The sequence below is a fragment of the Sturnira hondurensis genome, unplaced genomic scaffold (genome assembly GCF_014824575.4).
Source record: "Sturnira hondurensis isolate 20B ecotype Veracruz unplaced genomic scaffold, ASM1482457v3 Scaffold0012488, whole genome shotgun sequence".
Lineage (NCBI taxonomy): Eukaryota > Metazoa > Chordata > Mammalia > Chiroptera > Phyllostomidae > Sturnira > Sturnira hondurensis.
This window is the reverse complement of record NW_028085119.1, coordinates 2,882,234-2,909,843: the sequence shown is the minus strand read 5'-3', so window position 1 is coordinate 2,909,843 and position 27,610 is coordinate 2,882,234. Positions and strand designations below refer to the sequence as shown.

Sequence of the window (27,610 nt, the reverse complement as noted above, 5' to 3'; positions counted from 1 at the left end):
TGTGGCTATTATAAGAATTAAAATAGGAAATATGTATAAAACACATCTAACCACTCAATAAGTATGTGTGTTTTTATTTATTTTTATTTTTTTATTTTTTACCATATACCACATTGTAGCATTTGGGTATTTGTTCCAATGATTTGCCTTAATCACCTTCTACAATTGATATATAAACACTCATAAAATATATACTGCAGTCTTTTCCCATACCTGAGTTTGATATATTAGTTTTTATTTGCTTCTTTGGTTTTTAGGTAAAAGTTGCCTGGGTCAGGATCTATATCATTTTTTAAAAGATTTTATTTATTCATTTTTTAGGGAGAGGGGAAGGGAAGGAGAAAGAGAAAAGAGAAACATCAATATGTGATTGCCCCTCCCACGCCCCCTCCTGGGGACCTGGCCCTCAACCTAAGCATGTGCCCTGACTGGGAATCGAACCAGCGATCCTTTGGTTTTGCAGGCCCACACTCAATGCACTGAGCTATACCAGGCAGGGCTCATTTATTTTTTTAATAGAATCCATTTTTAGAAGAGTTTTAGTTTCATTGCAAAATTGAGTGGAAGGTAGAGTTCCCATACACCCCTGTCTCCACATAGGTACAGCCTCCCCCGTTATCAACACTCCCCACCAGACGGGGCATTTGTTATAATTGGTGGACCCACACAGGTACATCATAATCATCCAAAGTCCCTAGGGTCCACTAATGTTGTACATTCTATGGACTTCGTCACTGTAGGGTAAGTGGAGGCAGTCTGGCTTTCTCGCCCCAGTGTCTGAGTAATGAAGGGAAGCGGTGTTCCCATGGCCTTGGAGGGGCCTGGTGACTAGTGTTCTCATAGCCTTGAGACTGGGTCTGATAAACTGTTCCCATAATGTGAAGTGGGCTCACATGCACAGAATTATGTTATGTTGTGTAATATTCTGGCAGTTCCCCAGCTTTGTTCCCCTCTGGTAGTTAAATAAATAGAGGCTTCTCACTAGTTAGACACACGCAAAGGGACAGGTGGGTCCCATGGCACCAAGGTCCCAGGGTCCCTGGGTCCCAGCCAGGGTGGGTGCCATGATGAGGGGGGAGCAAGGGCCACAAAGTGTGACATGCAGGAAGACACACGGCTTGCAGCGTGCATGGCTTGCCCACCCATGAATAAAGGCGTGCCAGACACCCCAACAGCTCTGTGAATATTTTTCTGTCTGCACGAATGTTATGAACCTGCCTGTCCTTGAAGGGTTGCAACCAAATACCTTTGGGAGGTTATTCCAAAGGTATTTAGAATCATACCCTTTCAGACTGATTTCTTTCCCTTATTATTAGACACTTACAGTTCTAGGCCTTAGGTCTGAAAAGCACTTAGAAATAATGTGTTAGTTGCAAGGAGACTGAAGACTGAGGGCTGTGGTGTTCACTGTGGAACACTCCTCACTCAGTCCACTGTACTTCTTACTAGGTCATTCTTACCTAAATATAATGAAAAATCTGAAAATTAGAATGGCATTTAAAAAATATTACCAAACGTTTGATGTGGTGAGAATAAGGACTGAAAATTATTCCAAAATGATATAATCAATACATTTTTAAAGACCTTTTTAAAAGACATAATTTATTTTTCAGAGAGAGGGGAAGGGAAGGCGAAAGAAAGGGAGAGAAACATTAATGTGTGGTTGCCCCTCACATGCCCCCAGTTGGGGATCTAGCCTGCAACCCAGGCATGTACCCTGGCTGGGAATCGAACCAGTGACACTTTGGTTCCCTGGCCCATGCTCAATCCACTGAGCTACACCAGCCAGGGCTGATATAATCAATACATTTTTAAAGAATAAATTTAATAAGTTGTAGCCATGATTTTACTCATTATTTTATAACTGCTTAATTATAACTATATTCTATGGTTCTTCTCCTTAACCAGTCATGTGCTTTTTCAATGATCTTTTGGTTAGTTGAATTTGAAAAATTTCCCAGTGGCCAGTGCTCACTTTGAACTGATTGAGCCTCGCTGTTTTCACAGGCTGTGGTGCGGAGTTGTCGGGGGACACAGGCTCCTTCAGCAGCCCCGGGTACCCTAACCTGTACCCCCCCAGCAAGGAGTGCATGTGGTACATTCACACTGCGCCCGGGAGTAGCATTCAGCTCACCATCCATGACTTTGATGTGGAGTATCACCAAAGCTGCAGTTTTGATGTCCTGGAGGTAGGAATTGGGATTGCTTTTCAGCACATTCCAAAATTTGGGTTCGAGCTAGAAATTACTGCAAAGATTCTTAAATTCTTTCCAATGTTCAGAGCAGTGTTCTATTCTTAGAAATTATGATGAGTATCAGCGTTTCATGAATGATATTTGCAGGCAAATGGGATTAATATCTCGGTTTGGGTCTCTCTAAAAGCTTGATGGCAGCAGTTTAATGGGGAGTGAAGAGAGCCCCTGTGGGCAACTTGGGCTTCATCCTGCCAGGGTCCTGCCTCTGACCCCTGTGAAGACTGCACCTTAGAATCATCATATATATATATGCTGAACTTTTGCCTGTCTGCAACATGTAAGGCTTCTAAGTATACACAAGACTCCTATCCCCATAGGAAAAGGGACTGTATAGAACATCACAACAAGGGTTCTCCAGCTGGTAGAATTTAGACTCCATGAGGGCTTGTTTGTTTCACTGCTATACCCCTAGGGCCACAGAATACTTGACAAATAGAAAACCCTCATAAGTATTTTTGGAATGAATGAAAACATCCAAATGTCTCTGTGATTGACACACCAGTTTACAAAGCTAGTTTGACATCCATTTTCCCATCTGAATGTTCAATAATCCTGTGAGGGAAGGGGAAATTTTGTCTGCATTTTGCCATAAACAAACAGAGGCTCAAAAAAATTGACAGGTTTTCCCATGACCACCAGGGTGGGGAGTGGAGGAGCTATGAACTGAATGAGTGGGCCACCCAACACTCCATGCAAACCAGCAGGAAGAGAGAGAAGTAGGCAGTACATAAGACATGGAAGTGAGTGGCCTGTACTTTATGAAAACTTTAACACTTAAAAACTTTATTTAATTATGAAGCAAATTCCTCAAAAAGAAATGGGGTTCTCAAATCATGCCTTCACTGAGTGATTGCCATCACTAGGAATTGTGCTTAACAGTTCAAGTGTCTCTAAAAGAGGATAATGCTGCAGTGAGTGAGTGAATTCAGGGACGGAGCTGACACCGGTACCTTCATCTTTATGTAAGTGCTGCTGCCAAGCCATGACTCCATCTCAGAGGAGGAACTGTTTTTTAGGAGGAGAGAACAAGGTAGCAACCAGAATTCACACTCACAGTATAAAGTAGGACCAACACTCAAATGTGGAATCTTCAAACGGTCTTTCTTGCTGGCAAGGACATTTCTCGGTTGCATAAACCCCTTGACACTTACAAAAGTCTGGCAGCAGAATTCTCCACAGTAATGTGAAATGTTCCAAACCTTTCATTTTCATGTTCCAAAGTGCGTGAGATTGTTGCCCACTTGGCAAATGTAAATGGGTCCATTGTGCTTTGGGTTTTGTCACACCCACTACGTGAGGAAGTGAAGACCGGAGCTGTTCCCTGCAACAGGCTTGGGGACACAAGGACAGGGCAGGCTCTCCAGGCTGTAGCGCTCAAGCCGGGCACTGTGCCTGCGCAGAGAGGGCTGGGAGAGGAGGCTGCAGTCTGCTGGGGGCTTACTTTTATTAGGACAAGGTGGTCTCCCAAGGTTTCATCAAAATCAGCATTTGGAGGAATATTTTGAGGCCCTTAAATATTTTGAGAGTTTTGTGTTTTTTTTCCTTAAGGCTGAAATGAGTAACTTCCTTACTTTTTGTTCAAAAACCTAATTTGACCTCTCTGAAAATGCTCAAGTCAGGTGGAAAATATTATAATAAATTTGCATTAGTGACAATTGTTGATGTAAGAAGTGTTCATACCTAGAGAGGATTTTTATGAGTTTATTTGAATCAAAATGTGGACAATTGCTAGGAAGCAAAATCTCAACTGGGGAAGGGCAGTTTTGAAGCTTGTTCTATACATTAGAATTAAAGGAGGAGACATAAGGAAGGTTGCGTGAAACCCACTGGTGCCAGATTAAGGGGGTGGGAGGAAATAAAGAGGGAAATCTCTGGAATTGGGTAAAGAGTAAAACAGAGCCACATACTTCTTCTACATTGGTGAGTATAGGATAGTTAATAATTAATGTTTACAGCACACGGAGGTGGTATTTAAGGAACAAGGGAACAACGAGAGATTCTTCAGTCTGGCGCTCTGGTGTGGTGGATTGCCCTGAGGGGTTTGGAAAAGGGGGTCACTCTGACATCTCAAAGGTATGTTGTCTTAGATGCAAAAAGGCAATAGACAGGGCTCACAGCAAAGACTGACCTTTGTCCAAAAAGCTACAGGCCTTCTTTTTTATGGCAGAGTAGAATTCCATTATGTAAATGTCGCATAGTTGTTTTCTGCACTCATCTACTGATGGACACTTGGGCGGCTTCATTTTACCCTTTGCAACAGTATGGATGGGCCTGGGGAACATTATGCTGAGTGAAATAAGCCAGTCAGAGAAAGACAAATACCATATGATTTCACTCATATGTGGAATTTAATAAACAAACCGAACTAACAAGGAAAATGGGGACAGACTCACAGATGGAGAGCAGGCTGACAGCTAGTGGGAGAGGGACTGGTTGAGCAAAATGGGGTGGAGAGATTGAGTAAAAGTGAAAAAGGACTCGGACAACAGTGTGGTGATTGTGGAGGAGAGGGAATTATAAGGGGAATAATTGGTAATGGAAAAAATACACTGAAAAATTACTAATAAAAAATAAAAAACTACAGACCCAAGACATGACTGCCTACCATGACCTGCTTTTACTTAGTGATTTTTATGTTCAGACCATCCTAGGGGTTACTTTTGGTCTCGGGCCTTGCAAGGCTGCTGTGTAGGCCTCCCCTGAGCTCGTCAGGGCTAGTATGAGGCCCTTTTCCATCTACACAACAAAATGACTTTTTTTTCCCTCCTAACACAGATGCTGATAATGTGTTAGCAAGAGGTTTCAAAATTTGTTACCCCTGCTTTGTGTGTGGCCTAGAAACATTGACCCATCTGTTCTTAGCTTGCACATCCATTACTGTTTCCTGTTCTGCTGAACAGGGCCAAGTAGGGCCTCACTGTCACCAGGTATTGGATGTTTTGAGTTTCACTGAGTTAAAGGAAGCAGTATTTTTCTCCCTCAAAAATCTGTGTCCAGCAAATGGCCAGTTGCTTCAATCAACAGCCGTTTGGTTACTCATGACCCTGGAATGCTGACTTGATTGTAACAATAAATGGAGCTAACAGAGCAGAAAGAAATGTTCAAAACAGATTAAAACCATAGCCTTTGAAATGTTCTATATTCTAAGAACTTGCTAAAAAAACACATTTTTAAAGCTCTAATCATCAGACCAATTCCTTTTCCCCTAAAGTTGAGTCATATGCTGTAGTCGAAATGAACCACACCCTGAAATTCTTTCCAACTTTTTCCTCTTTTAAAGAGTCATGTGCTAACTGTCCATTTTATTTGTGAAAGACAAAAGTGCCATTTTATTGTTTGGTCGTGGAAACATTCTGGCTGATTTTTCTTCAGTCTCTGAGAAAGGAGCTTGAACTGGCATAAAGCAGCAAAGGAAATCCACTCCTTGGTACAATAAACCTGGACAATTGCTCAGTGTGGGCAGTGAGCTCCCTCTGGTCTCTCCGTGATGGTCTTTTGTGAGCCCAGCCCAGTAAGAAGGGAAGCGCAAGCGATGGTGTTTATTCTTCTGGAGGCTTCTAGGCCCAGCTGACTCATACCCTCTATGTTTGTATTCTCAAGGGGACCCACGGGCAGGGAAAACAAGGACGATTTTGCCAACGTGCAAGTTTTTTTGTTAGAACCAGGCCCTTTTGCCCAATGTTCTCTCCAAATGCGTGCTGGTTATTGGGCGTTGATGATTAGGAGGACATACTGGCAGTTTCTCACCCTGAGGATTGTGCTGGGCAAGGGGGTGGGGGAATCTTCAAAATGGGAAAGGACACCCTAAACAGGAAGTCATCTTGTTTCTCGCATTTGCATATGTGTACGTGAAAAGGGCCACATAGGGCTCTTCCTGAAGTCCTGCTTTGGCTGGGACCGAGGGGACCGCACAGACACAGCTCCTCCTAGTGAAAACAAGCATGCAGCTGCCAGCCAGCCTGCCTCATTCCTTTGCAGTTACAGTGCTTGTGCTCAGCCCTCTGTGGAACAGCAGTTTCATTCATTTCGGCCCTGCCTGCATGGCTCGGGGAGTTAATCAGACAAAGAAATCATTATAGATTCAAATCACATACTTCCCAAAACTAGACTTGTTGTTCTCACTCTCTCTCCCCAGAGAACACTTGCGTGTTTCCCCTATCAGTCAGTCAAAGCATCCCTGAGGCTGGGGACCCAAGAAATGGGGGTGGGGGGTAAATGGATGCGGAAAGCAGCACAGATCACACAGGTGGGAGGGCGCTGCACACAAGTCTCCCTGAGCCCGGCTTTCCTGGTTCTGATCCTGAGTACAGAATTCTGAGCATATATATGGGGCAAAGGTCCTGAAAACCGTCACTGAAAAAGGTCTTTCTTCCACAAATTTAATTTTGGCAAGACCTGAAGGTAGGGGCTCAATATATTTTTTTAAATGTAATTTAATTAATTTATTTTTTAAAGTTCAAAATGCTACCATTCATTTCTTTAGGCAAACATATCAATGTACAAATATGATAAATATAAAAAATCATACAATGCACTCAGAAACAGCCTCTGATTCTGAATTTCATCAGTTTTCTTGCGAGATGTCACCTTACCCATTTCTCTGAAATGAAGAGAAACTGCCTTATTTTCTTCTTCGTTGCTCAAAATCCAGAGCATCCTATTTGGTGGCATTTTACCTAGTTTTGTATATTTGCCACCTTTTTATTTTATTCAGTCCTTTTCTTTATTTTTCGATAGTAATGTATTTATTGCTATTTTATTATTTATATTTTCAATCTTTTTTTCCTTCTTCTTAAAGAAGACCCTTTAACATCTCATGTAAAACTGGGTTGGTGATGATGAACTCCTTTAGCTTTTTCTTGTTTGGGAAGCTCTTTCTATGTCCTTTGAGTCTAAATGGTAGCTTTGCTGAGTAGAGTCATCTTAGCTGCAGGTTCTTGCTTTTCGTGGCTTTGAATATTTCTGGCTAATCCCTATGGCCTGTAAAGATCCTGTTAAGAAGTCTGCTGATGGTCTTATGGGAGCTCCCTTGTAGTTAATTGCTTTTCTGTTATGGCTTTTCAGATTCTCCTTTGTCTTTAAACTTTTGCATTTTAATTATGATATATCTTAGTGTGGACCTCTTTGGGTTCATCTTGTTTGGGACTTTCTGTACTTCCTGGACTTGTGTGTATTTTTCCTTCTTCAAGTTAAGGAAGTTTCCTGTCATTAATTTTTCAGATAGCTTTTCAATGTCTTGTTCTTTCTCTTCTCTTTTTGGCATCTTCATGATGTAAATGTTGGTACTTAAAGTTGTCCCAGAGGCTCCTTCTATTATCCTCATTTTTTAAAATTCTTTTTTATTTTTTGCTGTCCTGACTGGGTGTTTTTTGCTTCCTTATGTTCGAAATCACTTATTTGATCCTTGGCTTCATCTTCTCTACTGTTGATTCCCTGTAAATTATTCTTCGCTTCAGTTACTCTTTCCTTCATGTTTGACTGGTTCTTTTTTATGGTTTCTGTGTCCTTTTTATGCTGTTGAAGTTCTAAGTTTCTTGAGCATCCTTATAAGCATTATTTTGAACTCTCTATCTGTTAGTTTGAGTGCCTCCATTTCATTTAGTTCTTTTTCTTGTTCTTTTACTTGGGACCTGTTTCTTTGTCTCCTCAGTTTGGTTTCTTCCCTGTGTTGGTTTCTATGTATTAGGTAGAGCTGCTATGTCTCCCACACTTGGTAGTGTGGCCTAATGTAGTAGGTGTCCTGTAGGTTCCAGTGGCACAGCCTCCCCTATCACCCGTGTCCACTTGTGTGGGTTGTATATACCCTCATGTCGTAGGTGAGCCTTGATTGCTGTTGGCACGTTAATGGGAGGGATTTGCCCCCAAGCCAACAGACTGCAAGGACTAGCTAGGCCACTGTGAGGGGTCAGCTGTACAGGGGCCCACCCCACAGAGCAGAACTTACTTCAGTAGGGCTCTGGTGCCTGCTGAGTCCATGCTGTGGTGTGTTGTTTGTGGAGGTGGTTGGGTGGTGCTTAGCAATGAGCTAAAGCTCTGGGGCCTCCCATACATGCCAAGAGCAGCCACTGCCTGTGCTCTGCCCAGAGCCTCCCAGCATGATCTACACAGTGATCTTCAGATGGCTGCTACTTGTGCAGGGCTTGGGGGTGTTCAGGACAAGCCAAGCTGCAAACCTAGCCTGGCTGTTGCTAGTGACAGGCCTGGGGCCACTTAGCGTTAGGTATAGGGCATGCTGAGGCCAGATGCTTCTTGTTTGAGAGATTTTAGGAAAGTCTGAAGCCTGAGCCAAGGCAGGCCACTGAAAGCTGTTTGAGTGGGCCTGCAAATTGGTAGGGCAGTGTCTCTGGGAATCACCAGGGTGAAGCTAAGAGCCTTAGCCAGATTGATGGAGACTCAGATGGGGAGGCTGCCTGGTGGCTCAGAAAAGGAACAGTGGCCTCTGCCAGCCCTTCTGTTAGGGAGAAATATACCCTTCCAACTCTTGCCCTGGTGACAGACAATTCTGTTCTTCTCTGTATGTCTCCCGTGCCTTTCAAGTTGCTGCCTTAGCACTAGAACTTAGAAGGAGTGAGTCCAAGTAAGTTCATGCATCGAGCCTTTAAGGGGAATATCTGGGGCTCCAGCTACCCTCTGTTTTACTCAGTCACAATCCCTACTGGTTTTTATAACCAGAAGCTGTAGGGTCTTCTCTTCTCAACACTGGAACCTCAGCTGGGGAACCTGATGTGGGGCTGGGACCCACCACTCCTCAAGGAAAACCTCCACAGCCAAGATATCCCTCCTGATTTTTGTCTGCCACATGTGCGTGTTGGACTGGCTTGTTCTGTGTCTCTGTTTCTTCTACCAATCCTGATATTTCTTCTTGTTTTATACCCTTAGTTATAAAATTTCTGTTCAGCTAGATTTCAGGCAGTTCTGAATGATGGCTGTTCCTTAATGTTGATGTGTTTGTGGAAGAATGCGAATACTGCGCTTATTAATACCTCCATTGCCATCTTCACTGGAAGCCTAATTTTATTCTTCAATATTGTCTGTTTGATTGTTATCTTCCCCCAATTCCTCACCACCCATCCCTCCAACACATACAATTGGGTAAGCAGGCCCACTGGTGATTGAGAAACCCATGTGTGACGTGTGCTGGAGGCCTGGCCTGGGCTGAGCTAGACTTGCTTGCAAGATGCTGGATGTGAGACCAAGGGGACACTTACCGGGAGGAATGTGTCACTGGGGTGTCAGATTCAGGTTAGATAGACAGTAGCAGATGGGAAGAGCCTAGGTCTGAGGAAACCTGAGATGGTTCTAAGGGATACCACCCAGATGCTGAGGCAGAGTGTATAGGGCAATTCTGGAGTAGAAGTTGCATGCTCTTAGCCATGTTCCTGCAAGCGGGCATGTTGGGAGTAGGAACAGAGAAGTATTCCTTTCTTCAAGGTACGACAGAACACGATGATGGAAATTACATGTTCAGTCCCTCTGAAGAAGCAAAAATATTAATTACATGCCTAATCTTATAATATATTCAGATTTTAAGGCAGGAAATCCTAAAAATGTAACTGGAAGATAAACAGCTTTCAATGAGCCTGATGTTCACAAACCAAATGGCCTTATACAAACCCTACTCTAATGTGCCTGGAGAGTTAGAAAATCAGACTTGAGGCTGCAGCGTCTGCAATGCCTCTGCTGAAGAAAGCGGCGAGTCTAGCGAAGGCTTGGAAAAGCGGAAGAGGGGAGATAGGGAGGGTTCTGGAATTATCCATTCAGGTCCTCTCTACAGTTCTGGCTGATAAAACAAGCAGGAATTTCGTGGGTGGTTAAACTTGTGTGTTCCTGGGGCAGAGGGAGTGCCTTTGAAAGTTCAGCTGAAGTTTACAGTTTATCCCCACCCAACAGGCTGGGATTCCAACTTCTAATGATAACAAAGCCCAAGAACTGGTGGTAAAAGTGAATCAGGGGAGGGCTGTAATTGCTTAAATACATCTCTTACCTTAAGTCCTTTTTGTTCTACATCCCACCCTAGATCTACGGAGGCCCTGATTTCTGGTCCCCCAGAATAGCCCAGCTGTGTTCCCGGAGGTCACCTGAGAACCCCATGCAGGTCTCCAGCACTGGAAACGAGCTAGCAATCCGATTTAAGACTGACAGATTCATAGGTGGGAGAGGCTTCAATGTCTCGTGGCAAGCAGTCCCGGGAGGTGAGTGAACCAATGAGAAATCTAAAAGCACCGAAGCGGAGCCCTGGTTGACTTTTATGAAATGAGTGGAGTGGACAGAGGTATGAAGGCTACATCCTGACAACTTTGTGACTTCCCAAAGGGCAAATACCGCTTTGTCATATACTCTCCCCTAAAACATGGGATGAAGTTTAACTTCTGAAGAGTCACAGTGTGTGTGAAAACAAGGAACACATGTGAATCCATGGTGAGAGCAGGAGGTGGGGGATTGGTCAGACTCACTTCCTCTCTAAGGACTCATGCTGCCTGTTCACCAGCCTCCGACAGCGGCATCAGCACAGTGGTAAATTACTTCATGCCACAGTGTAGACCTTTGGATTTGGGAAAACGCCAAAGCTGTAAACGTTAAATTAGTGAAATCCATGGAATTACCAGGTGTCAGATAGTGACATTCTGCCCAAGAATTTAGTCAGTCTGAATAAATTACCTATTGCACATAGTTTAAAATAAAAAAATTAATACACAAAATATTTTAGCAAATGTTACCCCATCCAATGACTCATAATAGCCAAATTTATTGAATACTTACTAAGTGCCAGGAACCTTCCTAACTATTCTACAGGATTATCTCATTTCATCCTCATGACCACCTCGTGGGGGATGTTCATTTCATATACTCACAATCGTAACAAAGTAGTCAAAGCTTAGAGAAGTTAGTGACTTCCAGAAAATGCCAGAGCAAAACACAGCCTAAAGCTGCTTAATGATCCTACTTTTGCAACTTTAAGTAATAAGTATATCACTTCTTTCCTAGAGTCGATAACATATGAATCTAGTGAAAATTATAAATATGTATTATTTAGATTACCCCCAAATGATTTGCATTTATTAGAAAATAATACTGAATTTTCTATTATTGGTTGTCATCAATCCAAGAAATGATGGGTCATAGAGGTAAAAGTTGGTAAGTATTTGATAATGTCATAAGCATAACCAAACTGAATAGCTCTACCAAGTCCAGAATATTACATTTTAAAAGGCAGATATTAAATTATTTATAAAAAACATATATTACTAAGTGAATTAAAATTTTTGGAAGAAGATGTGTTCTTTTTAAACTTTGCTGTATTTTTAGAGAACCATGATGAAGCATTTAATGGCTTTATGAAAACATGATTTTCATAAAATCATTTGCACTGATTTCATTTGCACTTTTCAGTATTTTAAAATGAATTCAGCATCAATATTTAAGTTATTGAAAGTATTTTCTTAGTTGTCTTTGTTTTGTCAGAATGGCTGAATTAATGGCGGATATTCATGTATTCAAAATGCTTAGCATAGACTATGTAAAAGTGGTAGTCAAACAAGGTAGTATATTGTCCTAGCTACCAGGTTAGGGGTAAAGTTTTGTGGGGCAGGGATTCCTCTCATTATTGGATTGGGTTTCCTACCTACAGGTTGTGGTGGAATTTTCCAAGCTCCCAGTGGAGAGATTCATTCTCCAAATTACCCCAGTCCTTATAGAAGTAACACTGACTGTTCCTGGGTCATTCAAGTGGGAAGACATCACCGTGTCCTCTTGAACTTCACTGACTCTGACCTTGAACCTCAGGATTCTTGTATTACAGTAAGTAACAGAAATTTCAAGCATTGTATGGAGTCAAACCTGGGTTAAAAACATTGCCATCTGAGCACATTTAGCAAATATTTTAGTCATGGGTGCTTTCAACATCAAATCATAGGAAACCTACCAAATCGCAACTTAAATATGAAGATATTTATTTATTTTTTCTTACATACAGAAGGTAGAAAATCTCAGGGTTGCTTAGAAACTCAGCTTCTGCTCTACTATTCTTTTTTTTTTTTTAAGATTTTAGTTTTTGATCTTTAGAGGGGAAGAGGAGAGAGGGAGAGAAATATTAGTGTATAGTTGTCTCTCGTGCATCCCCTGCTGGGAACTGGCCTGCAGCCCAGGCATGTGCCTTGACTGGGAATTGAACCGTGATCCTTTGTTTCACAGGCACAAACTCAATCCACTGAGCTATGCCAGCCAGGGCTGCTCTACTATTCTTAGTGTATTTATTGCGTTTTCATTTTGTGTTTGTTACCTCATGGTCAAAAAATGGCTGCAGTTGTTCCACACATTTTGTATGAGTTCAGACCTGGGGAAAGGGAGAAGAAATAGTGTTAGTTATTTCCATTTTGTATTTTGTTAATCAAGAAAGGAAAATTTGCCTTGACTACTGTGGCTCAGTGGGTTGGGCACCATCCTGCAAACCAAAAGCTCACTTGTTCAATTCCCAGTTCAGGCACATGCCTGGGTTGCAGGTCAGGTCTCCAGCTGGGGACATGAGAGAGGTAACTGATTAATGTTTCTACCAAATCAGTGTTTCTCTTGCTCTCTTTCTCCCTCCCTTCTGCTCTCTCTAAAAATAAATAAATAAAATCTTAAAAAAAGAGAGAAATATTTTCAGAGAAATCCCCTTATATATCATTGTCCAGAATTGGCTGCCATAGACATTAGGAAAGTATGTATATATGGAATGGAGGAATGGATTTATCGTAACTCTAAATTAATTTTTAAGCCTTTGGGAGTTCTCACAGGATTCTACTTTTCTTGATATCAGCATCTTTCTCTGCTATTTGAACAAATCAGTGTCTGACAGGACAGAATATATTGGGAGACTGGGCTGTCAGAGAAGGGAGATGGCTATTAGTTGATTAGATGACAAAAATGTTCTGTTACTGCCCCAAACCTCAATACATTCTCACCTGTAGTTAATGCTAAATGCTTAATTTATGAGTGAATAAGGTTGTATTTTGAGACTTTCTTTTTGGTTTTAATTATTTTTTAACTAAATGTTTTCCATCTTTTATTTGCATTTTTGAAATACTTTATTAAAATGCTAACCTGATTTTCCTAGCTAATGGATATTTCTATTTAAGTTTCCTGACAGATTCTTATGTGAACCCCAACTGGCTAGCTTTCAAATTTAACTCAAGGGAAGTCAAAAATTGTTTTCCATTTTTCAAAGTAGTCCAGTCCAATGGCATAATTTTGAGTATTATTTTACAATATTAAGTTATTAATGTACTTAGAAGCTCAGGGAATTATGACTATATATTAACCTTCTAGATGGATCTTCAGAATCTAAATTAGCAAAGCATTGTGCAAACTTAAGGTTTAGGATATCTACTTTATGTAATGATAACTCAGACCAGCACTTCTGACAAAAATAATTTTAAAAATTTGAGTGATATTTAAAAACATCTTTCTAAGTGCAGCAAAGACCTCACTAATAGTGAGAAATTCTGAGTTAACTTCAGAGAGAGATGCGAGCCTGCTTTTGTCCACGGTGCATGTGCTGATCCTGAAGGAGCTGGCAGCACTTCAGAGGGCCTCTCAGGGCAGAAGGAGCAAAGTTTCCGTCCAGGGCTTGCACAGAGGGAGCCCTGGGTAAACTCTCCTGAATTCCATGTGAATCGAATGCAAAACAGCCTTCTCAGAAACTGCTTCTTAGCTTCAAGCCACTGAGTGAGTGGTCCAAAATCTGAAGCCATAGAATAATGAGAGAAACCCTGTACTGCTAATGCATTTAGGTATTGGACATCCAGTCAAAGTAATTTAAACCTTCAAAGAGAGATAAAAATCATCCTGTACCTCATTTATACTGATAAATTCCCTATACGATAGCTTTGATGCACTATCAAAGATATTCAAGTGTACAAGAAGACAATAGAGCACAAGTGAGATCAAACGTTATTTATTAACAGACAATGGAAGCAAATACACCGATATGTCAGACACTAAAATCACCAGGCACAAGTGGTTAAGTGACTATGGCCACTAAACTTAGGGAGGTAAAAGTAAAAATTTTAGCAAGGACTACAAACTCTAAGTAAGTGACATTGCAAGAAAAAAAGAGAACTAGCTGAAAATCTATAACTGGATGAATACAACAAGTGAAATTAAATTCTCAGTAGAACTTTACTTTTGACATATTAGACAAATTGGACGGAAGTGAAGATATAAATAATGAGCTGAAAGATAAATTAGAAGAACTTATTTGGCAAAAAAAAAACCATTGATAAGCAGAAGGATAAAAAATACGGAGCAGAGGTAAAGATACACAGAGGGCAGCCACAAAAGGATATAACATCCATTCAGTTGTAATTCCAGAAGGAAAAGAGAGAAAATGGAGCAGAAGCAATATTTGAAGAGCTAATGATTAAGACTTCTCTAAAACTGATGAAAGACATCATTTTACAGAAACAAGAATTCCAAGGAACCCAAACAGCCAAGGAGAATAAAGAGAAGGACATATTATTAAAAAAAAATAAAGACAAATAAAAATTGTTACATTCAGCCAGGGGAGTGGGTGGGTGGGAGAACAGATTACCTTTTAGGAGGTGGCACACTGAATGCTGACTTTTCAATAGTGGTAACTGGAAGCCAAAAAAAGATAACGGGATGGTATTTTCAGTTCGAAGAAAGAAAGTAACTACCAACCAGGAACTCTGTACTTTCCTAAATAGCCTTTTAAAGTGAAGGCAAAATAAAGCAGAGAAGCAGAAGAGGGAGCATTCAAGTTTGAATGGGCCAGAGAAAAACTACCTCATAGTTTCACCTCTGGTGGGCATTTCTCCCTACTTGTTCCCTCCCTCTGTGCCAGGTAAAGTTTCTTGTCTTTGATAAAGTCCATAAACTATAGGATTCGACATACAGTGGTGTGTGAACAAAACAAAGCCTAGGTCAAAGGCACATGCAGCATGGATGCATTATTTCCCTCCTGTGGGCATGAGTAGGATTTGCCACCTGCCTGAGATATAAATGCACAGTGTGGCTTTTCTGTTCCCTGCTGCCATATCTCAGCATGCAGCTGGGCTGGACTTCAACTCCCGCAAGAGAGAACAGATTAGAGGAAGGAAAATCTCAAATATGATCTGGTCATAGGCACAGAGATAAGAAAATCAACCCAAAGACAGGCGCTGGGAGGAGTCCCGTCTGGCAAATAAGGTAAAATACAAAAAGCAATAGTCCAAGCAAGTTGTCGGAATCAGACTGCAGTGTGCACTTTGTATGCAGTAGTTAGGGCATCCCCGCCCATGGGCAGATGTGGCATTCAGAAGCTAAGGTCACTAAGCACTTGAGTGACACATTGATGTACAACGTGAACTATACCAGCCATGTGAGACACCACCGTATGATGGTTAAGAAATCTAGCTTTGTGGTGGGTGGACCTGGAACCGAGTCTTGAGTTTTTGCCAGCTAGTTTTTTCTAGCTGTGTTGCCTGGAAGAAAGTCAATTATTCCATTTCAGTTTCCTTAACTATGAAGTGGGGATTGTACCAGTTTGTCATTGTGGTACTTGAGATGATGCAAGTGACCTGCCTGTCATACATAAAGTTGGCAGTTTGTGCTGAGGAGACTTTCAGAGGCATGTTCACTTGGACCAGAAGAGAGAGGGAGATGGTGTGAGCTGCAAGGAAGGGCAGTGGCCTTAGGGACCAGGACTTCCTACTTGTGACCCCAGGCCTCACGATCTTCAGTAAAAGAAGAGTCTACCTATGATTCTTTGTCATAGCACAGCACCTAGTATTTAGTGTACACAGGACTCACTAAATTGTAGTAAGAATCAGGGGAAGGCAAGAATGATTCGTTTGAGCCTGGAAGCCAGAGGAGTTTTCACACTGAAGATGACATTAAAGTGGCAGAATGTCCATGGTGGAAATGTAGTGGTGAGGCCTGGAGAGGAAGCCTTCAGGAAAGAATGAGGGAGATTGTGCACAGAGTATGAAAGTGCACAGACATTTGGGAACAGGAAAGGAGAGCATGTGGAGACCAAGGGTCTACAGAAGATACCCAAGTTGGATGAACTCTTTTACGCTCTGTGAAGAATTTGAAATAATCCTGTAGACAGTATGGGGTTGATGAAAGTTTTCCGTAAAACAGAGGAAAATATACTCAAAGCCACTCTTTACAATGATAACAGGCAGTTGTTATAACACTGTTGGCAGAGGAACAGAAAAATGTGCTAAAGACTCTTTGGGGAGCTATGGAGAAAGCTTGGGGATAGAAAGAAAGACCATGTGGAAAACTCTTAGAGTGGTGTAGTCACCAAAACTTTGAGGCTAATTCCATGGTGGAGGTGGGCTGGGTGATAGAGGTGGAGGAGGTAAGACTGTTCTCTTGAAGAATAGGTGAATGGTGATGCCATTAACCAAGTGTGAAAGGGGTAGACTACTGAGGTTGGAAACTTGAGCTTGAAGGTCTCCACTAGGTCCTTTATATAGTTCAGCACTTGAATTCAGTGCTCTGGAAGAAGGCATGTGAGCTGGTCATATCCATCTGAGGATAATTTCTGGATAGTTGGCTGGTTGTTAATGCCACAGAAGTAGGTGTGGCCACTTATGGGAGTGTTTTATAAAGACAAAAGGGCCAAGTAAACTCTTTTGGAAACACCACCATTTTAGGGGCAGATGAAGGAACAGAGGAGAAGGAGACTGAGGAAGGATATGCAGAGAGGTAGGTTGAGAACCAGAAGAGAATGGTAGCATAGACCTAAACAAAGCCACTGGACTTGGTCTTTGATGACCTTGTAAGGACCAGGGTGGTGTGCGTCGTAGTGGGAGACTTCAGATCACAATGGATCAGGAGGTGCAGGAGCTTCTCAGCTTTCCCCCAGAATTACGGAAGTGATTGATATAGAGGAAAAGCAAGATCAATGGAAAGTTATTTTTTTAATGATGAAAACTTAGGCATGTCAAAAAAGCAAGGTACTGGTGGAAAAAGAGCAACTGAATGTAAGAGGTCAATGGAATGAATAACTGGTGAAGGCACAATATCAGGGCAGAGAACTAAAGAAGAGACAGATCGGTCCCATAAATTTCATATTTTTGGAATGAGAAACGGAAACACACCCATCCATAAGACATTATTGACTTGCAAATTTATTTATATAGAAAATGGAATAAATCATATACAAATTAAACCATTTTTGTTTTGAAAATTTATAAGTCACCCATACCACAAGATAAAAGACGGCAGAAAGGGACTGTTCAGGTAAATCGGGGTAGAATCTGCTGTGGATGGCTGCCCAGTGGACTCAGTCAGGGAGATGGCAGGTCCGCAGCACTTTGGAGCCCGACAGGCAATTTCCTGGCGAGGCCAGACGCTTGGCTCCGAGTTGTGGTTGGTTGTCCAGGGATTCATGAAGGCAGGCACTGAGGCACCNTTTTTGTTTTGAAAATTTATAAGTCACCCATACCACAAGATAAAAGACGGCAGAAAGGGACTGTTCAGGTAAATCGGGGTAGAATCTGCTGTGGATGGCTGCCCAGTGGACTCAGTCAGGGAGATGGCAGGTCCGCAGCACTTTGGAGCCAGGCAGGCAATGTCCTGGCGAGGCCGGACGCTTGGCTCCGAGTTGTGGTTGGTTGTCCAGGGATTCATGAAGGCAGGCACTGAGGCACCCGCCATCCAGTCTTCAGAGCTAGATGGACACTGGATGTGAAACGCACCTTAAAGTCCAATACCTTACACAATACCTCTGCAGTTCAGTTCATACAAAGCCAATCATTCATTCTGGAGACCAGCAAGTTAATTTCATGCTCCTGTTGCTTAGATAGAGTCGTTAGCAAAGAGAAAAACGTTTAGCTGCCAATAATGCTGCCAGATAGTGTTTGTGTTCATGGAATTTTTAATAGACCTCAACACTATTTAATACCGAGGAAAACTGTGCTTGGAGGAGACCAGCCATCGTGGGTTTTTTTTAACTCCCACAACAATTTGGATTGTCAGAAGTAGAAATACTAATTTTAACAGTCACTATGGTTAATAGTCACAAACACATAGATACATAGAATGTTAAAGTTGGAAGAGGAAAGATTGGAGACAATTTACTGTCATCTCCTTATTTTTAAAATAAGAAAGCCGATGTCCAGATGGGTCAACATTGACACCAGGTAGAACTTCAGAGCAGGATCCGCACTAAAACGCAAGCAAGCCTGAAGTAAGAGTAAGTGTTGTGGTAAAATATAAAAATTATAGCCTGTGTACAAGGAACTGAGTAGCAGAATACAGGACAACTGGGAAAATAGGGAGAGAAAGTAAAATTAGGGTTACTTTGGAACCATTGTGAGTTCTCTTTAAGATGAACCCAATATGAGGACAAGTGAGGATTTTAAGTGTGCAGTGGACAGTGTGGGTGCTGGGAGGTAGGGCGCTCTGCATTCCATCCATTCCACCTGTGGTGTCAGCTAAGTGCTGGGCACTGTGGGCACCAGTGTCTGGGCACGGTGCTGCCACTTGCTCTCTTCATGGCCTGGGGGACTTATGTTGCTCATTTATGAAATGGAGTGCCCGGGGGGCCCAGTCAGGAAGAGAGAAACTAGTGGGGGGTTCCTGTTTAGAGCTGTGTTTACGGGTAGGAAGAGAGCAAGGTGGGAGTCGAAGGAACAGACACTAAGGGACAGGTGACGTCAGCAGTGGGTTCATTCTGGAGGTCACCGTCAGACTCAGACACTAAAGCTCTGGTCACCCTGTGGGCCCAAGTCCACCAGGCATCAGGAGGAGAATAGCTTCACATTCCACTTGCTATACAGGACAGAGCTCTTCCTGTAGTTGGCCTGGTCCCCAGGGGCCCTAAGTGGAGGCAGGGTAACCCCACAGGCAGCCCCAAGCAGACAATTGCTTTCATGGAACTAAAGGCAACATTTAGCGAGTGGAAGAAAGGAATGAACATTTAAAAATGGAACAGTGATACACAACTTCCACCCCTTCCTGTGCAACCCACAGCAGCAGTCTTTGTGTTTCAAAGACACCCATCTGCACAATGCGTGGATTACTAATAGATGCGTGGCTGAATAGAGGAATACCCTTTTGCTGTCTCTGCTCCTGCAGCGATCAGTGGAAAATTGCAGGTGACACATTTGGGAATGTGCTGTGTAGAGTTCACTCCCCGGCATAATTACTGATAGACAGTCTCACTCTTTCCAGCCACATGAGAACTTAGATAATATTGCAGAAGTTCGTTCTCTAGAATTACATGCTGTTATAATGAAAAAAGAGAGAAACTGAATTTTCTGACTCTTTTGAAATGGTGATGGCATCATGGAGTGCTAATGACAATGTTCGGCTTGCACTCAAGTTTCAACTAATTTGGTAATGTGTTTGCTCCGTGCCTTCAGAGTGGCCAGTTTAATTAACCTCCGGTGCTCTGCTGCCGAATGACACACACATTCCTGTTCAGGCAGCAGTGGGACCCACTGGCTAAGCCTGAGTCTGTGTGGTCAACGCGAAAATGGCTCCATTATGTGTCCTTTCAGGAAGGCTGAGTTTTGAAGTGACCTCTGACTGACAGTTTAATTGCTTAATTACAGTCTCTCTGCTCAGCCTCAAATTCACGTAGCCTCACAAGCTCATTGATCTCTGGGAAACGCTGCTTGTAGCTCAGTGGGAGAGTGGGGGAGAAATCAGCTCAGCAGCACCAGGGGGCCCCTGGAGACTCTGACCTCTGATTTCAGCATCCTCTTGCTCAGCTCAATGGAATGTCTGCCTTGTGAGAATCTGTAAGAAACAGATAAAAGCAAGCAGACCACAGTCCAAAGCCAGGCTCCCACTTGGGGAAAATATACACTAGGGCTCACCAAGCCTAGTACAAAGGGAGGGCGCATGATAAGTAACCGTTTTCTTTTCTGAGCTGGTTGTGCTGATCTAGGAGAAAGAAAGCAAAGTGTCTGGTTTAAACTGAAGAAAGCCAGATGCCGCCACCCCTGCCCCAAAGCTGCAGTGTCTGTTGTTATGAACAGTATTTGACAATAAGGTACAGGGTGGAACAGGGCAGTTTCCACATTTTGTTTTATTTTTTTAAGACACTACCCATGATGTGTTTCCTTTTAAAACATCAATCATTTCCAAAACAGAGCAAACAGACACAGAAGTAATAGGTCTCGGGGCTTCAGAGGCGTGATGGAAACAATTTCTCCTTAAATATTTGGTTTTTTACAAGTAAATCCAAGACAGAAATTAATCTCTCCCCCTCGGCCCCCCATTTCTTCTTTCTCTCCTTCACTCTTCATTATGGACAATGTAGTTTCCATTTGATACTTGATGATCTCTTTAAAGTGTTTAATCTGTGCCCTGGCTGGGAAGGTCATTTTGTAAAGTATTGTCCTGATGTGCTGAGGTTGCAGGTTTGATCCCCCTGTCAGGGCACATACGAAAATTAAACCAATGAATTCTTAAATAAGCAGAATAGCAGATCAATGCATCTCTCTCTCTTCCTCCCTCTAAAATCAATCGATAAAAAATAAATAAGATAAAGGCATTATTTTCTATTAAAATAAATAAAATTGATTTGTGACTTACTTCTCATAGCCTGCTTAGCCATTTTGCATTCCAGCGCCAAATTAGTCACCAGGAGCCGTGCCCGTGCTTTCCGTCCCCAAAGCAAAGGGTCACAGAACGGAAGCTGCTCTTCTCAGATTTGGAAGGCTTTGTTTGGTTTGGTTTATACTTCGACCCAGGATCTCCTTAAGTGCTTGTTTATTTGTGAATAAAATGAGTTTTTTGAATTTCTTTTACATCAACATGGGAGTTACTGCTTAGAACAATTGCAGATCGTTAGCCTTTATCGTGTCCTGCAAGATCTGAAGAGTGATTGCAGTAATGTAGGACAGAGGAATGAGATCGCCAATGTCCATGAGGCATGTGACTGTGTGTTTAACTCGGTATTTCATCTCAGAGGAGCACAGCTGGAAAATATCACTGGCTGAGGAAACCAACGCTTCCCACTTCCCAGCTGCTGGAACGAGTAATATTTCCATCTCTGTCCTCGCATTTATGGCTTTAGCAGCTTGGATAGCATCCTGAGAGATTCCCCTTGCTATCGCTTCGTGTTTCCTCTATCTCTGCGCAGTTCGAATTCTGAGATGGGAATCCCATCAGCAGCGACGCTACCACATGTACCATGTGAAAATATTTTGTGGACTTTCATCCTCAAAAGTGACTTTGTACCCTCATAGAAATGATCTTTTCTGTACCCTAAAGGTCTTATTTTTCACTGATTTTTTTTACCCTGACAGACTTTAAGGCAATCTAAAGCAGTAGACATGTGTTGCCAAGAGGAGTTAAAGTGAAGTAAAGAGTAAAGGCCATGTTGAAAGCCACGTTATGCCAGGAGCAGGGGGAGAAAGGAGACCGTGCTGGACCCAGCAGGTTGTAGTCAGACCAGAAAAGGACAGGAGTGCTTTATGTCTGAGTTCAAGTATAGAACTGAGCATAGAAATTGGGGGTATACATTTTATTTATTTATGCTGCGTTTATTTATTGGCCCCAGACACTGTGCCTTTGTCGCACAGTCGGCTAAATTAGCCATGCTGGGAATCCCATGCATGTTCAGTGGGATGGAATGCGTGACAGGTGCCAGTGACTCTGAAAACCACAGGGGCCCCAAATAAGAATTTCTAAAATGCCACTAAGGCTGCTTTATTGTGGGGCTGGATAAGTGGGAGGAGACTTCCATTCTCTCCTTCCAGAGCTCCCATGATTATCTTTCTAGGAGGCCACAGACGTCTTACTCAGCTTCACAGACTCATGGTTAACTCAATATTCTATTCTCAGTGAATGACATTGATTTTATCTTTGTAGCTGGTTTAATGATAAATGATGAGATGTCAGATGGATGGGATCAGATGGACACTGACTAGCACTATGCTACTCAGTGTGTGACTGTGAGCAAATTAATCATGTTTTCTGCATCGCAATCTTACCAATTGAAAAATAAAATTGTAAGGATGACTGAATTTTTAAAAATGTATTTAAAGCATTCATCACAGTGTATGGTACAGATAAGCGCTAGCTGCTACTCCTAGTTTTTATGTTACTGCAGCTACTGCTTCTAGTGCTACTCAGACTATGTGAAAGGCCCTCACCTTTTTAAAAATAGGGAACCTCAGGCACACAGAACTGCAGAACTGGATTCGCCATCCTCAGTCCACTGCTAACTGTCATCATTAGTTTAGAAATAGATTCATTTTGTTTTATCTTAAAGAATTTTTAATCTTAAAATATACTTAATATTTTTCCACATGTTCTTAAGTATATCATCTCAGTGAATTTTATTACTTTGTCATTTTGTTATTTTGATACCTCCCAGAAGATGTAAAAGTGAGTTAAGAGGAAAAGAAGTAATAGTGCGGAAAATGAAAATAGAAGCATATATTTGTATACATTTATAGTTTGCATGAAAGCCTCAGCATTGAGGCATTGTCATACTTTGAGGATTATAAAATATGCTGTGTGTTTTGCTCTCAAGTTAAAATAGTTTTTCTTACTCCAGTTTTGAATAATTTTAACCCATACATTTAGTTGGTTTATTTTGTCCATAAACCAACGAAAGTTCGTAAAACAAGAAGATAGGCAATTCAGTAGAAATGTTTTCCCACCCCCTACTCTCCAACAATCTGAGGGAATGTATTCCAATTTCTAGGCATGGAAACACAAACATTCCAGAGGAAGCTAACGCCTGTTTTCCCCCACTCAGTCATGTGCTTGGGGCTGTACATTATGTCTTGCAGGAAGGTGGACCACGAGTCGCTCAGTCAGCCAGGGTTTGGGTCACAGAGGAGGGCTGTGGGCTGAAGTGCCCTGCACTATATCCGTGTTGGTCCCTTACTCTCCAGTTCTCAAGCAGAGCATCAGTGGTTGCTTGTTTTTTGTAGCTCAGTTTTCTAAAGTATTGGTATGCCTAGCTTTCCTTTTGTATCGCATTTTATGTTTTTGAAAGAACAACGCACTGTACAGTGGCAGTTATTTGGAGATGAACTGATGAGGGCACAAACTTAGTCTGGGGGGAACTTCACATTGCTGCAGTGACTTTGGCAAGATGTGATGTGTTCCCACACCAAGATACCAAGAGGCGGCCCTTCAGGGCAGGTGGTGGGAAGGCATCCAAGGGATACATCAGATGGTGAGTTGACAGAACATGGGGTCCATTGGACTGGGGGATAAGGGAGAGATCTAAAGTGGCTTAGCAATTGGGTACGTGCTTTTGGCATTTCCCGAGGCAAGAAATGAAAGTAACGAAGGAATTAGGGGAGAAGGAGGGAAATGACTTCAGTTTGAGATATTTACTTTCAAGGTTTATGGGACCATAAAAGCCATGCCATTGGATATATGAGCCTGGAGCTTGGAGAGAGGTCTATTACAGTTGTAGATATTGGCCAAGGAACAAATATCTTGCAGATCTTAAAGCAGAAGCATATCCATGTAACTTGATACATTCCTGTCAGGCAGCAAAAGGCTAGATTAAGTAACATTAATATCCACCTGGCTTAGATACTGCAGTACTGTTATGTGAATTGCAGATTGTCATGTCTGTGTATGTGATCATTTACATGTGTGATTGGCTAAACACTTAAACATTAAAATGTATACTTAAAAGTATATAGGTTATTTAAATTTTGCAAATCCTCATATTACATTTTTAAAATACAGAAAAGAATAAGAAATTGATGCCACCCATAATTTTGCAAATCAGAGACAAACTATTAAAAGTTTGGCTTGTTTCCTACACAAGCACATACAGGTAAACACTCACATGCACATTTATACACACGCAAACACGGATGGTTCGGTGATACCGCACATCATGTTGTATTATGCCTTTTAATTTAGCATTATTTAATACATTTCCTCTTAAAATATTATCTTTGGCTACATAATCAATTATATAAACATATCAGAATTCAGTTAATAAGCCATTAGCTTATTATTTGCCACTTAGATAAACATCTAGGCTTTTTCTTCTGATTATAAAAGTGCTATGAAGAGCATATTTATGTGTGAATCTTAGTCTATATTTCCTATTATTTCCTTTATATAAATTCTCTTTTCTTTATTGAAAACTCTATTATGAAATATTTTAAATATATAGGAAAGTCCAGCTTACATAATGCATGTAAAGTATATAAGAAACAAAGACACCCACTGTCTGGGCCTGCCTAATATTAATATCTGATCATATTTACATCAAGTTCTTTTTTACCCAAAGAAAGAAATTGCTAAAAGGACAGCGAAGCCCTAGGTGAGGCCCACACTGACACTGTTCCCCTGCCCTATCCCAGCGGGAGCCAAGAGAATTGGGGCTTATGATTCTCATGGCTATTTTTGCATTAAAATATAGTCAATATACAATGATATATTAGTTTCAGGTGTAAAACATAGTTATTTAACATTTTAGGCCTCATGATATGTTCACTACAGTAAGTCTACTAACCATCTGTCGCCATGCAAAGTTATTGTGTTACCGACCACATTCCCTGGGCCATGCACTGTGTCCCCATAGCGTTTATTTTATATCTTTTTTCACCCATTCCTCTACTGTCCTTCCCTCTGGCAACCGTCAGTTTGTTCTCTGCATCTGTGACTCTGGTTCTGTCTTGCTTTTCTTCAGGTTCCACGTATCAGTGAAATAATACAGTACTTATCTTTCTTTCTGACTTATTTCACTTAGCATAGTACCCTCTAGATTCATCCATGTTGTCAAAGATGGTAAGATTTCATTCTTTTTTATTTTTTATTTCTGAATAATATTCTATTGTATATATTATTGCCTAATAATATTCATATATATATATCACTTCTTTATCCATCTATTGATGAATACCTAGATTGTTTTGATATCTTGTCTATTGTGAATGATGCTGCAGTGAGCACTGGGGTGCATATGTCTTTCCAAATTTGTGTTTTTGTTTTCTTTGGATAATTCCCAGAAGTGGAATTACTGGGTCATATGGTAATTCCACATTTATTATTTGAGAAACCTCCATATTATTTTTCATAGTGACTATACTGTTTACACTCTTACTGCATGTGGGTTTTTTCTCCATATTTTTGCCAAGGTTTGTTATTTGTTGGCTTTTTGATAATAGACATTCTAATGGGTATGAGGTATCTCATTGTAGTTTCAATTTGCATTTCTCTGATGTTTACTAATGTTGAGCATCTTTCCATATGTCTATTAGCCATCTGTATGTCCTCTTCAGAGAAGTGTCTATTCAGGTTCTCTGCCCATTTGTTAATCAGATTGTGTTTTGTTTTGTCTTGTTTTTGATGTTGAGTTGGATGAGTTCTTTATACATTTTGGATATTCACCTCTTATTAGATATGTCATTTGCAAATATCTTCTCTTATTCAGTAGATTGTCTTCTTGCCTATGGCTATTTTTATACTTTTTAAATTATATATGTGCATCCATATATTATTATTATTATTATTATTATATTATAATATTATTTTTGTATGCTTTAAAACTTTGTGTGAATTATACCACACAGTACATATTCTTCCATCTGCTCTTTCCATTCAACAATTTGTTTTTAATAGTTTTTGAAATTGTAATGCATTCAGATTTTATGCATCGTTTTTGCCATCATACCATTCATACCAAATTTCATTTTATGAATATACCATGAGTGATGTACCCATTCACTCATGTACCCAGTGCACATTAACAGTAATTATGCACTTCTAGTTACTTGAAAATTGCTTCCAATCTTCAATATTTTGCTATTGCAATCATCATAACAATGAATATTCTTGCACATGTTTCTGAATGCAATCATGTGAGAGCTTCCCTAGGATAGGACCTAGAGGTGAAAGTGCTAGCTTTTGTATTTACTCTTATGTTGCCAAATTCCAGTAGAAACTGTGTGTATGAGAATTCCTATCAAGAAGTAGGAGAAGCTTACTGTCATATTCATAATACATAATCATAATACTTTCAAGACATTGTCTTATTTGGTTCTATAGTGATGAGGTAGGCAGGAGGGATTATTGATGCCTGGATTTAAGATGATGTACTGCTAATCAGAAGCTTAAGAAGTGACTTGGCAAAAACAGATGCCCCAGGTGAATTCAGGACTTCATCTAGGTGACAACAGAGCGCTCCAAAGTGCTCATCAGATGTCTATGTTTTCCAGGTGTTCTGAACCTGTGCTCAGAGTGCTGTCCACTGGGCCTTGTTGGTCAGATGGAAAGCATCAATGGGCTGGACTCTGTAGGTAGCCTGTCAGTGGAAGCCGAGCAATGTGATTTGAAAGAACATGAGCAATGTGCTTTGAGATGAGCATGGATGTCCACATCCATTTAGGTTCCACTTTTTGAATATTTATGAAGCTGTGTTCTGGAGTGGCGCAAGTGTTTTAAGGAGGGTGTTTGGAGAGGAATGCAAATTTTTTAAAGAAAATCACTACTCTTCCTGAACTAGACTGGATGGATACCTTGTCATCCACTACTTAACCTGGTACATTAATGGATCTAATAAATTCTTGCATAATTCACGGTAGCCGTACTTTCCAAAGACCTAAGGGCAAAACAAAGAAAGAAGACCATGGAATTCCCCACCGGGGTAACCAACATTCATGGAGACCTTAGCAGATGGCAGGCACCCCATATTACCTCAGTGACTCCTCACTCTGACCCCACAAGAGCCAGCTATGGAAAGGAAAGTGAAGGTGTCACACTGTCTCAGTATTCTCCTTTTGAAAATACAATCCAGCCCACTCAGTTCATGTGTGCCCCACAAACAACACCTTAGACCTCCAGAGACCTCCAAGTCACTAAGTCCCATGAGCAACTTGTGCTTCCTTCATGCAAATTTGACACAGTTCATCACTTCAGGTGAAGCAAAGGAGACTCAGCAGTCTGGGAAACCTATCACCCCTGTAATATTTTCAGGAATTCCTGTATGGAGAAGTGAAGAGAAAGGGTGAGTGGTCACTCAGATTTCCCTTTATTGCCACTGTTAAAATTTGAAGTCATCTGTCTCTTGCTTCTTATGGCCATTTCTTTTTTCCCTGCCTTTTATTAAGAGAAAGTTAGAATTTACGCCCCTTTTATTTATTTTTCCAAAATGCCACTCTCTTGAGACTCTTTTGTGTAGTTTATTTTCATTAAATATTTTAGGTACTGGTAGGTGGTTGTGCAAAAAGCAGCATAGCAGTTGAATGGAAATGTTTTATTAGACTTGTTTCATTGTTAATTTTTTCTTCAATACCACATTTCGTCCCCCATATTAGTTATCTATTGCTACATAACAAGTTACCCCAAAACTTAATAGCTTAAACCAGCATTTGTAGTTTCTGCGTCAGGAATCCAAGTGTGGCCCACCTGAGTCTTCC

At 41.2% G+C, this 27,610-nt stretch overlaps 1 protein-coding gene across 1 annotated transcript in view; it reads left to right on the top strand.

Moving 5' to 3' along the window:
• The window catches only part of CUBN (cubilin), a 254,992-nt gene that overhangs the window by 105,149 nt on the left and 122,233 nt on the right, over positions 1-27,610 (top strand). The window contains exons 29-31 of the mRNA XM_037060773.1: positions 2,008-2,189; positions 10,273-10,447; positions 11,884-12,053. Of these exons, the coding sequence (XP_036916668.1) occupies positions 2,008-2,189; positions 10,273-10,447; positions 11,884-12,053 (527 nt within the window). The remainder of the gene's footprint in view (positions 1-2,007; positions 2,190-10,272; positions 10,448-11,883; positions 12,054-27,610) is intronic.